General features: G+C 37.1%; 2 protein-coding genes across 2 annotated transcripts in view; both read left to right on the top strand.

The window, feature by feature from the left end:
- The window catches only part of phldb2b (pleckstrin homology-like domain, family B, member 2b), a gene marked incomplete in the record, with an annotated part of 43,793 nt that extends 39,998 nt beyond the window's left edge, over positions 1-3,795 (top strand). Inside the window, 3 exon segments of the mRNA XM_014008494.1 lie at positions 1,014-1,233; positions 1,348-1,433; positions 2,113-3,795. Coding sequence (XP_013863948.1) covers positions 1,014-1,233; positions 1,348-1,433; positions 2,113-2,253 — 447 coding nt within the window.
- A 575-nt stretch (positions 3,796-4,370) lies between these two features.
- Positions 4,371-14,414, top strand: part of LOC106517580 (transmembrane protein 56-B) — a 22,891-nt gene continuing 12,847 nt past the window's right edge. The window contains exons 1-3 of the mRNA XM_014008495.1: positions 4,371-4,671; positions 10,854-11,023; positions 13,146-13,235. Coding sequence (XP_013863949.1) covers positions 10,869-11,023; positions 13,146-13,235 — 245 coding nt within the window. The 5' untranslated portion in view covers positions 4,371-4,671; positions 10,854-10,868. The remainder of the gene's footprint in view (positions 4,672-10,853; positions 11,024-13,145; positions 13,236-14,414) is intronic.

Here is a 14,414-nt window from a genome sequence, read left to right as displayed (position 1 = left end):
TTTTGGTTATTTGTATCAAAAAAATATCGAACCCTGAGACTAAAGTATCCAACCGAACCGAATCATGAATTTTCTGTCTCGTTGCACAGTGCAAGTATCTTAATTAGCCTTAAATCAATCTTTCACAGGTCTTAAAGATGTTAAAACATTGTAAGTAGGATGATTGTAATTCATCTCATATTAAAATAATTGGTATTTTTATTAATTCACAGAATGCTTCTTGCAGCTAGTTGTTTTGTTTTAAAATAAACATTTGGATAAAATTGTTGCTAACAGGGTTGTTTTTTTTAATCCCTTTGTCTGTTATCTATTGTGAATTTTTTTTGAGTGGCATTAAAGAAGTCTTAAAAAGTCTTAAGCTGTACATAGTTCCATGCTCAAATATATGCATAACAGTTGTACTCTTGTTTAATTAATATGAACACAAAAGGTTTGAAACAGTCAAAAAAATAAACTGTTTAACAAGCTGAAGTGCAACAGCACAAGATGCCTTGGGTTCAGACTCCTGCTGGTTCTGGTTCTGGTTCTGGTAAAAAGTTACTGTTTATGTCCTTTGAGAATCTACGAGCTGCTTTGAGCACATTGGTTCAGACCCAGGACCTTTCTGTGCAGAGTTTGCACGTTCTCCTCGTGCTTGCGTGGGTTTCCTCCAGGTGCTCTGGTTTCCTCCCACAAACCAAAAACATACACAACAGGTTGTCTTCAGGCCCGGGCCTCCCTTGCAAAAGAGATGTGTGATTTTTGCCTGGTTTAATAAAACTTCACTGTTGGTTTGACAATATTTTTGGCATTAAATTAAATTTCATTGTCGTTAATTTTTTATAATTTATGCACATTTCCCTCCATTTTGTCCTCTTCAGTTTTGTTGASCCTTCTGACTGGAGACTCACATTTTGATGTTCCCCAGCATATGAAAAGCATTTGTCTGCATTCCAAAAGGGCCAAAGTAACTCTAAACACGTGGCTCTTGTTACTTTCAACCAATTCACTCTCTCACTGACCTTTCCCTCCAGTCCCGGCCGCTGACTCGGTACCTGCCAGTGAGGAAGGACGACTTCGACTTGCGCTCTCACATCGAGTCAGCGGGCCACAGCACAGACACGTGCTTCCACTTATCCATCTCTGACAAGACCTGCCGAGGCTACCTGGTCAAGATGGGAGGCAAGATCAAAACCTGGAAGAAACGCTGGTTCGTCTTTGACCGCAACCGACGCACACTCTCCTACTACTCAGGTAGGACACAAAGCCCACTCGTTGTTACAACTTTAATGATTAGTTGTGTGTTTAAAGGTATGTGTAATGACTAAACTTACATTGAACATCTGCTTGTGTTGCGTCTTTTCCCAGATAAACATGAGGCCAAACTGAAAGGAGTGATTTACTTCCAAGCTATTGAAGAAGTTTATTACGATCATCTGAAGAGCGCACATAAAGTACGAGTTTCTTGTGTTTGTGTAAATGTGTTCACTGTTGTTTCCTGTTGTGCAGTTTCTACTAAACGTTTTTTTCTTAGAATCAAACTGACTCATACTTTCTGCGATTGTAACAACTCGTTTTTCAGGTTGATCAGGAGTAGTGTGCCATGACTTGATTGGGTAGCTTTTATCATTTCTAAAAATTGAGACCTCTTCAGTTCCTAAAACAAAACACACCTTTTTTTTCTATTTTTGCACAATTCTTTATATTATATTTTTTTATTAATAGTAGTCGTCTCATTGCTAGTCAGTGTTAATTTAGTTTTTGTGCACTGTCTATAGTTTGTAAAGTAACTAGAGTGTGAACCTCTGTACTGATGTTGCTGTGACACCTGATTTTCCCCTCTCTGGGACAATAAAGGCTATTTCTATTCTGTTCTGTTCTGTTCTGTTCTGTTCTGTTCTGTTCTGTTCTGTTCTATGAAAAACATTAATCTGTTTGATCAAACTGTTTATGTAACTTTTTGCTTTTAGCAGCTGCTTTTTTTACCTACAATTTTGCTACTTTTCATTTTAGCTACCTCGTTTTACACTGTTGTGATTATTTTAGTTTTAGCATCTGCTTTGTTACTTTTAKCTACTGTTCTGCTTGGCTTTTCTAATGTGATTTATTCGTTTTACTTTACATCCCCTTCAGAGTCCAAACCCCTCCCTAACATTCAGTGTGAAGACTCATGATAGGGTCTACTACATGGTCGCCCCCTCTCCTGAGGCCATGAGGATCTGGATGGACGTGATCGTCACCGGCGCTGAAGGATACACCCAGTTCATGGTGTAGCGACACGCCGACGAGGAGCGGTTTCTGCTACAATAGGTTCTGCCGTGTCTTCCTGTCTGAGGAGCTTGCAGAGCCAAATAAAAAATGACTTGATAACTGGCAACGATTAATTAATTATTGAGAATAATTACAACCAAAACAAGGTTTTGGATACCCAGTTAGAAACTCTTTTTGTGACTTTTAAATACCTTTAAAAAAATCTAATGTCTTTGTGGAGACAAAACCTCGAGAAGAACGTTTTACTTCTAAAAACAAAACAGTTCATGTGCCTTACTTGTGTGAAACAGTAGCAATTTTCAGTTTTATTTTACAAGAACAAAAAACAAATCTGAAATGTGCTGCAATGCATTTCTCTGCCTTGAARCTAATAAGTTTTTCTTTTAATTTTGTTCATTTACTATGTTCTATTTAGAAAAAGTGCTTTTTATAGTATTTTTTTCGGTTAAAAATATCAGAAATTGTCTTCAAGCTTTATCTGAATCTATTTCGTCTGAAAGTTTTAAAGTTTTTTTTACTTTTCTTCTGCATTAGTTTGATTTCCTGTAATATTCCTGCTGCCTCCTCAGGTGTGTGTGTGTGTGTGTGTGTGTGTGTGTGTGTGTGTGTGTGTGTGCATCATATTTACACATGAGATTAAAAAGTGTCTGTTTAGGCGCGGATGATTGTGTATTTACTGTGGGCTTTGAACACAGCCTAAAGTTGCTGCAGCTCCGTAATGTTCCTCATCATGCCCTCACATGGCATCCAAACAGGTGCAAGCAGACGCTCAGCCCGTCTGAATTTATTCAGTATGAATTACTGCTGCGTTTTCTGAAACGATCTAATGTGCTGGAGCTTTACCAAAGACTGAAACGACTTGTTTTTCATTACGATAATAGGCATTAGAGACACAAAGTTGTGATATTTGCACATGGTTTCGGAGCTGTACTTAGTTTTGTAAACGACAACAGTTAAAATTTGTTACAAAAAATGTAATAATTGTACTTTATTGTTGATGTATACTATCTGTATTTTTTTAAATTTTAGTTCTTAAGGATAATTTTCTTTAAAGATGCCAAGCAGGTGGATTTATGGTACAGTTATTTTATATTATCTGAATATTGGGCTGCTTTTATCCACTACTTTTCACTAAATATCACTTATTACCACAAATTAATTTTTTTGTACTTTTTCTTGTAAATAGCTTCCACTATAATCATTAAAGCTGCATTAAGTTTGCTGAAATCAACATAAATCATTGTGCCTTTTTTTTCTTGTACTTTGACCAAAGCTATGATGTACATCTGCTATTTTTTGTTATATTATTATTATTATTGTCATTACCAGAAGAAACCAAACTATATWTTGTCTGTTTTACATGTGACTTAATAAGTACACGGTCATTTTTTTTAACCATCTAATGGAGTTACATTGAAAGTATCCCAGAGTTTTTTTGTTTCTTTTATATTGCTGTGGTTTTATGTTTCTATTTGTTTTTATCAGTGCATGTATCTTAATTTTCTAATTCCATATGAATATTAAATGGTATATCGTACTTTTTTATTGTTTGTGTCCTAAGAATTTTTTTTGCCAATTTAAGACAGTCTGCCTCAAAAGAATAACTAACATTTCATAAATAAAATTGAGAGACAATACAATACACAATTTTAATTAGAGAAAAATAGGTAACTGCCTTGGTTACTTGGGATTTCTATCTATCTATCTATCTATCTATCTATCTATCTATCTATCTATCTATCTATCTATCTATCTATCTATCTATCTATCTATCTATCTATCTATCATAATTAAGCTCTATGCCCTATCTGTTCATTTGCATGATATAAACAGGCAGTGCACCTTTAGTCATGAAGGRTTTCGATAATCGATTAGTTCTGACTGTTTATAGATTACATTTTTGTCCATCTGTGTATCAGAGCTGAGGTTGTAATTTGAGCCCATAGCAYAGAGTTAAATTACACAACTAGAGTGAGCACTGCCTATCCCGCCCACTGCTTGCCTTATATGATCTGTAAGGAGAGAGACCCCCTATGCTCACCCCCCTTTCAACCCTTCCTCCTCGTCCTCACCTTTCTTGTTAATCGAGCGTCGAGCTGCTCGATTCCCCGCAGCTGCAGCTCTCCTCGGCTGGACTCCTCGGTAAACACAGCAGCAGCAGAACCAGCCAGCGGCTCCTCCGGTCTGCACCCGTCCTCTGGCTCCACCACCGGCTGTCGTTAGTGTCAGTGTGCAGAGGAAGGAGGAGGAGGCCGGTCTTCTTGTTTTGTTATTTTAAAAATATATATATTAAAAGAATGAATCGTCGTCATCATCCTCATCGTGGCTGTAGCTTCGGTTTTTCCTTTTTTTTACAAGCGACCCTGGAGACCGTAATGTGAGATCGAGACGCCTCTTAGTCATCTGAATGAGAGTCACAAAGTGAGTCCGAACGCTGTCTTTCATATTTAATCTGTGATTTTATGCTGACAACACACACACACACACACACATACACACACATACACAGAACAGCATCTGGACGAGCAATAATGCGGCGTGAACTGGCTCTGTTTGAGCTGCTTTTATTTATTTATTTATTTTTACACGATTTTCTTTCATGTTTCCAGGATCTGGGTGAAAACAAACCCATCTACCGTCTTCTACCTCTCGGGTTATTTTCGTTCTTCTGTCGTTTCCTCGTTAGGAGACCCGTGTTACGCAATCACATATGCTACTTCTATCAGAAAAAGGCTGTCTGAACGATATGCCTGAATAAAAATCAGTCTTAGCCGCATTAATATATTTTTATTTGTTAGAAAATGCGCTCCAAACTGTTACAACCTTGTATATTGCTTTTTTCCAAGGTTCTGTTTTGCAAAGTTATGAAAAAAATCCTGCACATTTTCTGTATTGATGTTCTTAAAACAAAGATTTGCTATCAAAATACTTATAACTACCTCACATATTTTTTAAACTACAGGAAACAAAAAGTGATAGAAATTATGACCATATTTGGTTACCTACATCACATCACCTGATGCAGATTTGTCATGTGACTCAACTAGGGCTGCCACGATTAGTCGATTAATCGACGACTAATCGATTATTAAAATAATCGATGACTAATTTAATAATCGATTAATCATTTTCTGGTTGGTTTTTTTTTTGTTCTTTACTTAGTTTTTCTCTACAAACTGCTTTGACACCTTCCACTGCCACGTCTGCCTTTCTGTCCTTGACACACATGCACAGTAGTGGTAACTGGGGTAGGCCGTGGACGTCACAAGACATTRTACAGACAGGCTCTGGTATCATGGCTACCCAGCAACRGAGCTCAAAAGTGTGGGATCATTTTAAGAAAATGAAAGAGAAACCTGTGCAATGTAATATCTGCAAGGCAGAACTTGCCTTCCACAGCAATTATTTTTAGTTAGCATATACAGTAGCTAAAATCTAACCATGGTTATATAATAGCAGATGCATTCTGGCGCGATAAGCTGTATGTTTTATATTCAATTAATGTATGATCCGATTAGTCGACTAATTGAAAAAAATCGGTGATTAATCGACTATTAAAATAATCGTTTGTGGCAGCTCTAGACTCAAGCATTCCTTTGGTTTTTGGTTTCGCCTGGGTGCTTTGTTTACATTGAGTGCRTACCCACATTTCAGAAATGCATGTCAAGAAAAAAATCTTTCAAACAGACAGGACCATTTGATATAGTTCAAGATTGCCCTTTTTGTCTTTTATTTCATACTTTGCAATGTTTACATTTAAGGTACATGTACCTTTTATGTTTTATATTGAGCATGTGTGCTTTTGATGTAAAGTACAATAGAATAGACAGATAAAAACATATTGTCTTGAAGGTAGTACATTTGTTCACAGCAGTAGATAAGTTAAAAACATTATAAAAACAAGTTTTAATTMATCGTCTTCTGACATTAAGAAGTGACAGGTTTATAGTTTTTTTTTTGGTCAAWCTTTGAGAGTAACCTTCATGTGCAATGACATGCAACACTGGGATATCTCACACCATCTGTTAGCCCTCTGATTATATGTTGTGAATGACGCTCAGCTACTACCACGCCAAATCTTAGCCCAAAATATGTACAACTCACTGAGTTCTAACCGTTTTTGTGTTGGGAAAGTTTGATTAGCTGTGGCGATCATCTTGGATTGGCTTGACTCCAAATATTAATCAGTTTACTTTCTGCAAGTTTCATTAAATGCTTGCCGTACAGATAAATGAACGCACATACAGACTCGGGCGAAAACGTGGCTCAGCGTATACTTTCGCTTTTAGTGATACAAATGTAGTCAGGCTGTCTAAGTCATATTCCTGAATAAAAATCAGTTATGTTCAAGTGATACATGCACCCTTTTCATTTATTCGAACATTTAGACCAAACTATTTTAAAACCACTTAATATTTATTCAAAATGTCCATATTTTAAGATAAATATTTTCACGTTTTAAAACTTCCTATAAAAAATAAAATATATTTAAAATTGGGATTTTGATTATGATTTTTCCTGTTTAGTTGGTGACAGGATTGTCGTTAAGGAAGTAAAACTAACAAATCTCTGCCTTTTTTCCCTTTTTTTCATATTATTATCCGTAAACCCTGATTATTCTCCAGGTTCAGCTGTTTTCTCTCCTCACCGCTGACCTTTGTCACCATTTACCCTTGGCAACAAGATCCTGTGCTGCACTTTATGGCCCCCAAAACGTGTGTGTGTGTGTGTGTGTGTGTGTGNGTGTGTGTGTGTGTGTGTGTGTGTGTGTGTGTGTGTGTGTGTGTGTGTGTGTGTACATAAAACAAGCCTCCTCTCTCAGTAAAGCACGCCAGAAGATAGCTTTACACAGATGTCACTGGGGTTTCTCGAAACGTCTCCCTAAAGTACAAAGACCATTAAAATTTTAATGCATCCCAAGCAGGCAAAAGAAAGGCACTCTAAAACGGGCCTTAAAGTCTGATCCTGTTGTAACAGCTGTGGTGTTACAGTAATTGTCMGTGCTGATTGACTGATGTCAGAGCTTTGCAAACGTTAGCCTTGTTTATCAAAAAAAAACTAGTTCAAATCAATCAATACTGTATAAAGCCCAAAATGATGAGTGTATGAAAACAAATGACTGTAAAAAATAGATGTTCAAAAAGAAAACTGATGTTAAACTGGTCTGTTTTTGAAGCTATTGACCCCTCTAACCTTTTAAATGTTGAAATAAATAAAAAAATAGTTCTAATCAAAGAAAACAGGTCAGTGGTCTCTGTGGGCTTGTGTCTGTGGCATATATTTAATCAATCAATCAATCAATCAATCAATCAATAAGTTTATTCCCTCAATTCAACAACTTTCAGAAGAAAAACCTTGTATAAACCTACTCCTTCTCAATAATTACAATGAATTTTTCATGGCTGCACGCATTAAATCAAGAATATAAATTGCAAACAATGTCATTCTCATTGTTAACTTATAAGTGTATAAGACTTTATCATTTTTTTTCTTTATAAAGTATTTTGATTAAAAGTGCTGATTTAAAGTTTACTGGCCACAAGACAGAGTGATTATAGTCCTGCTAGTTTCAGGATCTGTTGCAAAAAGTCACTTTTCACAGAATTTTCAGTTTGAGTTTTTCTGTAAAATATTCTCTGTTGCTATTACAAATTATTACTATTTTCAAACAGATTAACCTCCCACACAAAATTCACTTAGTTGTAAATGCTTGCACATGAGCCACATAGTAACTAAAATGAATCTGACTAATTTTATGAGCCTTTTTTCTTGTGAACACAAGTATGTTTTATGCAGGTTTGGGGAAWTTTATGAGGTCTGTATTAAGATTTAATTGGTTAAACCTGTCAGATTTGTTAATAATCTAAAGAACTTCAGCAGTTAAAATCCCTTGTTTTGGTTTAACTAACACTAAGTTAGAACATTTTCTGTTTTTAATTGTTGGTTAAATGGTTAATCTGAAAAGTGCTCATGGTGTACCATGACATTTTCACATTCTGAGCAGACGGCTGCATCTGTGTCTGTGAGTGGATTGATTTTCTTTTGGGTTTTCCACCAACAACACAATCGGGTCAAAAATCTCTCCGCTCTGTTTGGTGATTCCCTGGTGGTGTGTTTACTTCTTGCGCCACCCCCACAATGAGATGTAGTGATTAAAAAAATAAAGAAAAAAAGGGAACAACCATCAAATGAATTTCTTTGAAATTTCATAGACAAATTCACATCYTCTCTCAGGATGAACTGAAATCTCCTTGGTTCTTCGTAAACCTTTTATTCAAGTGCAAATTTCAACAAATGCATTGCATGTTAAAGTGCCYGTGACATCAAAATTTTGTAATAAAGATTAATGCATTTTTGGAACCATAATATTGAAAACATAATGCAAAGAAAATTTTATACCGCTGAGATGGACRTATGTGGAAATATTTTGCATGTGCTGTAACAGGAAGTGATGTCAAAGGGGAATGTCTGAATGTCAACAGAGAATCACTACAATGGCCGACAGCAGAGACTGCAGAGAAGAATCTGAAGTTTTCTTTAGATTATTTTGAGTTACTACCGAAGAGAGATAAAGAGTTAGAGTTCAAAATATATTGTTTTAATAAACAAAGACCAGAGAGTTTCACATCTTAAAAGAGTTCCCCTTTGATGTCACTTCCTGTTTCATTTTGGCTGAGCCAAATTCCTAAGAAAATATGCCATTTATGTGGGTAAATTGGGTAAAACCATGTGTTTATTGCCAAGTTTTGTAAATAAAGATGTTTTCTTTGACTTTTTGTGAAGGATATGCATTTCACTGTCACTTGTGCTACTACACCATTTCTCTTTCTTAAAAAATACAAAACTAGAAAAACAAACCCTCAGTTTGATAATGTTATTATTAGTGGTCCAACCTGTTTTTACACAGCAGCATAAGTCCTCAAGTTATTGTTGCTAGTCTGCGGTAAAAGCACAGCAGCAGCTTAAAAACCCCCAACAGCCCCTCTCAGCCCTGGTATAGTCCAGACTGGAGATAGTGTGGCCCATTCCACCGGCTCAATGTAAATCTGTGTTTGAAACCTTGGTTTCTTGCCTCTAAGCATGTTGTGGTTGAGCCGATCACTCAGAATGTGTCTGATGGTGACTCAGTGATGTTCACAGCCTCTGACTGTGACCAGGGCCAGATTCAGGAGGAGCAGACCCACCAGCAGCTCCATCTGTGGCTGCGAGAACATTTGGATGACACGCTGTGCACACGCCATGTGTGAGGGAGTTCAAGTGCAGAAACGCTGATGCTCTTCTGGTTATTGGGAGATAAGAGCCTCTTGAGACAGAAGGTTATTGTTTGAAAATGTCATCCTCAACAATTCACTGCGTACTAAATGGGTGATTTTTTTTATGCACCGTTCTAGAAAATAAAAGCTGTGTCTTAAATGAAATGTTCAAATATGCCGTGTTTGTAATTCTGATATTTTTTTATGATTATCAAATCATTATCTTTATTTGGTACAGTGTGTTCCCATAACCGTGATTACCAGAGTAATATTGATTATGATCTGAAAGGAGGTCAGTGAAGGTTCCTGTTGTTTGTTTGAAGATGGACTCTGTGATGTGGTGCTCTCATTCAACTCTGGAAACCCAGTCTTATTCATGCTGTTGCCTAACATTTCCTGCAGCTTTAGCGTGTAAAGCAATAAGTAATTAGGTTTTTCAGTAAACAATTCAAAGTCCAAGGTGACTAAAAATCGCCTTATTGAGTCAAAGTTTACCTGATCCATATCTTGGTTTACGATCACGCAGGCGGTGGGTGGACATATTCTTCTGAGCAGACGACGTTAAGATTCCTTGATTTGATTTGATTTATTTAACAGGAAAAGATTACTAAAAATCAAGCCTGACTCAGCATAATTGCTGTATTACAGCAGGTTCCTGTTCTGGAGCACATAATTATAACACTCAGAATTACAGCATCACAATCACATCATTATACACCATAGRCACAAAGACAAACAAGCATACCAAATTTCARRAAGGCAGCATTTGCAAAATARGACGTCTAAATATGAGCACAACAAAAAGTGTCCAGCAGATGGCAGACAAGATTCTTCTTAAAGGGCTGTAGTTTTGAAATGGACTTTATGTTTGGAGGAATGTCATTCCATGCTTTAGTATAAACATAGTTTAGCATGTTTAACAGTCATTGTTAATGTTCAATAAATTCATGTTATCAAAGTGAATGAATAATTTTGTTAAATAATCTAGATTTCAATTTCAGTAAAAAAATTAGTGATTACAATTTTTGCAATAATCGAGCAGCCCTAATATTAGTCACTTTATCAGAAATATTAGTCAGTTTCAAAGTTATTTCAGTGATCAGTCAGGGTTATTCTTTCATTAAAGAGTACCAATACGTTTATAATTTGGTCATGTATGCATACACGGAGTCGTGTTATGTGCTTTTTTGTTCTTGCTCCTATATTGTGTTGTTTTTATCTTGTAGTTTATTGCAGTTTTCACACAGCAGTTGTTAGGAAATGTTCTAACTACATTTGACCTTGATCTTGATAAAGGCTCTTTGACTGCCTTTGACGTTGACCCCCTTTTTTCTCTTTGTCCTCCCACAGTGGGGTTGGGTGGCCATGGACCCATTCAGCCAGCTCATCCTCACCATCTCGGTGACCAGCTTCTTTACCTTCCAGTGGCTCTTCCACAGAGTCAGCCCCTGGATGTCCCTGCACATCAGCACAGGCTTCTCGGGCCTCAGTGACAAGCAGAAGGTGGAGTGGAACTCAAGGTGACCCGATAGAAATTCACGCCCGTGGTGCATCTTTTGTAAAGCAAAGCGGCTGACACGCTTTTTGTTTTGTTGGCTTTTGGAGGTACATGTTTGCCAGATCCAAAGATATTCCCTGACATTCAGACCACAGATTGTTTTTGCAAAACCAGTATCTATTCATAAATTGTCGCAGTTCAAGCAGCTCTTTCAAAACACAGGAAGCCTGGCTGAAACCCAGTGGAACAGTGGTTTTTTTGGTTAATTAATTTAGTTGTTTTCAGAACTTCCCCATCTTTTAGCTACTTTAGCTTGAGCAACTTCATAAAAAAAAAATCACAAAGACTTCCCTATAAATGGACTAACTTTAGTACATGAATTGCTTAAAGAAAATCTTTGGACACTCTGATCATGTTTTGACACACTAAACCGGACCAAATGTTGCGGTATTTTTTATCATGGAATGTGTCATGAGAACATCACGCTCCCTGCCTGGAAAAATATGCGTTCGGAGCAAAATGTGGTCATTCAAGGCTTCATAATGTCCACCACATAAACATGTTCAGAGCCTGCTTTAATTAATGTGCACAGCCAGCTCTCATGTTCTTTCTCATATAGAGCTGTTTTCAAATTAAAGCAGTYGTGTGGGTAATAGCGAATGAAACTTAATGATTGACGGGGATGGATACGAGCTCCGGGGATCCTCGCAGAGATCGGTGACTTCACAGAGTCTGTTTAAACACTCTGCTGACTTTCTGTCTCACGGAGTGACTGCTGAGAACTGCTGGACTGTCTCGCCGTGTGAACGACTGACTGGGACTTTGCGCCGCTCTGCCTGACCCTTCAGCCGTATTTAATCTCTCAGTTTAATTGGTCTGAATCTGTGTAGGTCTGTGTCAGGCTTTATTTTTCCCTCTATCCACTGTGAGTATGAAAATTTCACTCTCCATGCCTCAGAGGAGCAGCTCCACAGCGCATTTAATGAGCAAGTATAAATGCAGACACTGGGCCTCATGCAAGAACCATTCGTACGAACAGTTCTTAAGTTGTGCGTACGAGTGWTTTAGGAGAATTTGTGGCATTCAMCAATKTTYTCATATTCTAAGATTTTTTTCAGATACGAACAAAATTCACGAGTGGTCCAGACCTGTCGTATATTTTACGAGCAGTCAGTCTGCTGTTATCCAGACGGGTTTTCTTCACTTATAACTTTATATTTCATTAGTTTGAAGATATTTCGAGTTGAAAATAAATCACACTCTATAATTGTGTTGACAAGAGGCTTTCTGTTTGAATTAGAATGATCATTCTAAATGTAATAATGTAGACTAATGACATAAATTGGTTAAATTAAAATAAACTGGCTATTAATTTTGTTGCATACTACAATATTAAAATGAACTTAACTGAAGTTTTGAGACATTAAAACGCTCTTTTTCAGAACCGCATCTGACGCTTTTGTGGGGGGAGGGGAGTTGCGGTGCGCCACTGCTCTTCTGAATAATGTAACACAGTTGTTTACACTGAAATTAAAAATATTTGACCAAAGAAAAACCGGAGCAGGACTGCAGAGAGAGATAAATATGGTTTAGATTTTTATTTTTGTCACTGTACGACCCACAGGAGACACGACATTAACAGCAGTCATCATTTCATTCCTCGGCTTTAAAGCAGATCCTTTAATTCCACAGCTGACACTGCTAAAAATGACATTTTAAAAAAATATTTTTTGTGGATCTCCGAGTGCAGAACTTAAATCTCCGAACTTGTAAAGTTCTTCTTTTTTACTTTGCGATGTTACTTATGAATGGACACTTCCTGGTATGTGGGGCAGGAAACGTAGCCTTATATGGTGTTTTAGTGGTGGTAATTATGCTAATATCCTCTCCTCGTGCACGAGCATACACATTCATCAGTTTACGCTGCTCATTTACACACTTTTGCTGATGATAAGTTTGTTGAATCTGACATGGCATGTTCGTACGAACAAAAGTAAGAGAAATTTAGGATAAGAATATGAACATGTTCTTGCATGCCGCCCATTCTGTTTTTTTTTTTTTTTTTTTTTTTTTGACTGATCATGATCTTTCGTTGTCAGGGAGGAGATAATGATGACTGTGTTTGTTCTGGTTTTTGTTTTCAGGACAGTGTCCACCTTCCATGCACTTTTGGTGGGAATATTTTGTCTCTGCATCTTGTTCTTTGACGATGCCGTCAATGAAGACCCAGTATGGTGAGAGTTCTGCTGGGAATTTGATGTTCTTTTTGCTTAATTTTGTTGTGACAGTGATGAAGGGTTCTTGGTGGGTAGGGAAAAGATCAGCAAAGAGCTGGCAATGCTGTGTTTTCATTGACTCAGACAGTGGTGAGCAGTTCCCCGAAAGCACTAAAGCACTAATAGGGGAACTAATTTCCTGATTAGTGTGTTATGGTAATATTTATTTAACAAAGACAGAAATACGTGGTCCAAGAATGAAGGTACTCCGTGAGATGATCAGCTGAGTTTTATTGCAACAACAGGAAACACAGACAACCTGGCCTGTCTCTGTGTCTCTGCTTCTCTCTGTCACTCCACACTACTGTTGTACTCTGTTGAACCCTGTTGAACCCTGTGTCTCGAGAGGCCTCATATATATATTAACAAACACCATTCTGTCATCTTAGCAAGATTTGATACAAGGTCAATGGAAAACACAAAGATAAACACAACTGATATCTAAGAATGACTTCTTAGCAAATCTTGTTCTGACTTTAATCATTCTATCTGCAGATGAACAGCATGTCATGAAAACCTAGGTCATTAAAGGATGTCAGGAATTACTTGCTTAAACATAAAAGTATTAGTTCCATTACAAGTGCTTTAGGGCTTTTGCTGATTTTAAAATTTATTAGTGGATTAGCACTTGCTAAATTTAGAAGCACTAACTGAGGTCTTTAAATGTTATTGATCAACATTAATGTGAACAGCTGACGGTGAAAGCTGTCACACATTTTGTTCATGTGTGTGTCACTTATCCACTAGGTGACAACATATTGACAATATATTAAACCAAATACAGCTGTGGAATGTCAATGATAAGAATTAAGAGAGCAACATGGCAATACAGTATGTGACTCATGTTGTCTGTTGAAGAATGTTCATGGGTTGACTGGGTTATTTTAGTGCTTTAGAATTAGCTTTTGTTAAAACATTCAGTGTGTTAGTGCTTTAGAATTAGGGGACCTAAATATTTGAGTTAGTGCTTTAGAAYTAGGGGACCTAAATWTTTGAGTTAGTGCTTTAGAATTAGGGGACCTAAATATTTGAGTTAGTTAGAGATGAGGATGTTCTCATTCTTGATAGAGAGGAACGTTGGTTTGAGAGAGGAGTAAAAGAAGCCATTTTGTGAAGAAAGACCGTCCATCATTAAAC

This window comes from Austrofundulus limnaeus, unplaced genomic scaffold (assembly GCF_001266775.1).
Source record: "Austrofundulus limnaeus strain Quisiro unplaced genomic scaffold, Austrofundulus_limnaeus-1.0 Scaffold50, whole genome shotgun sequence".
Lineage (NCBI taxonomy): Eukaryota > Metazoa > Chordata > Actinopteri > Cyprinodontiformes > Rivulidae > Austrofundulus > Austrofundulus limnaeus.
This window is presented reverse-complemented; position numbering and strand designations above follow the sequence as displayed.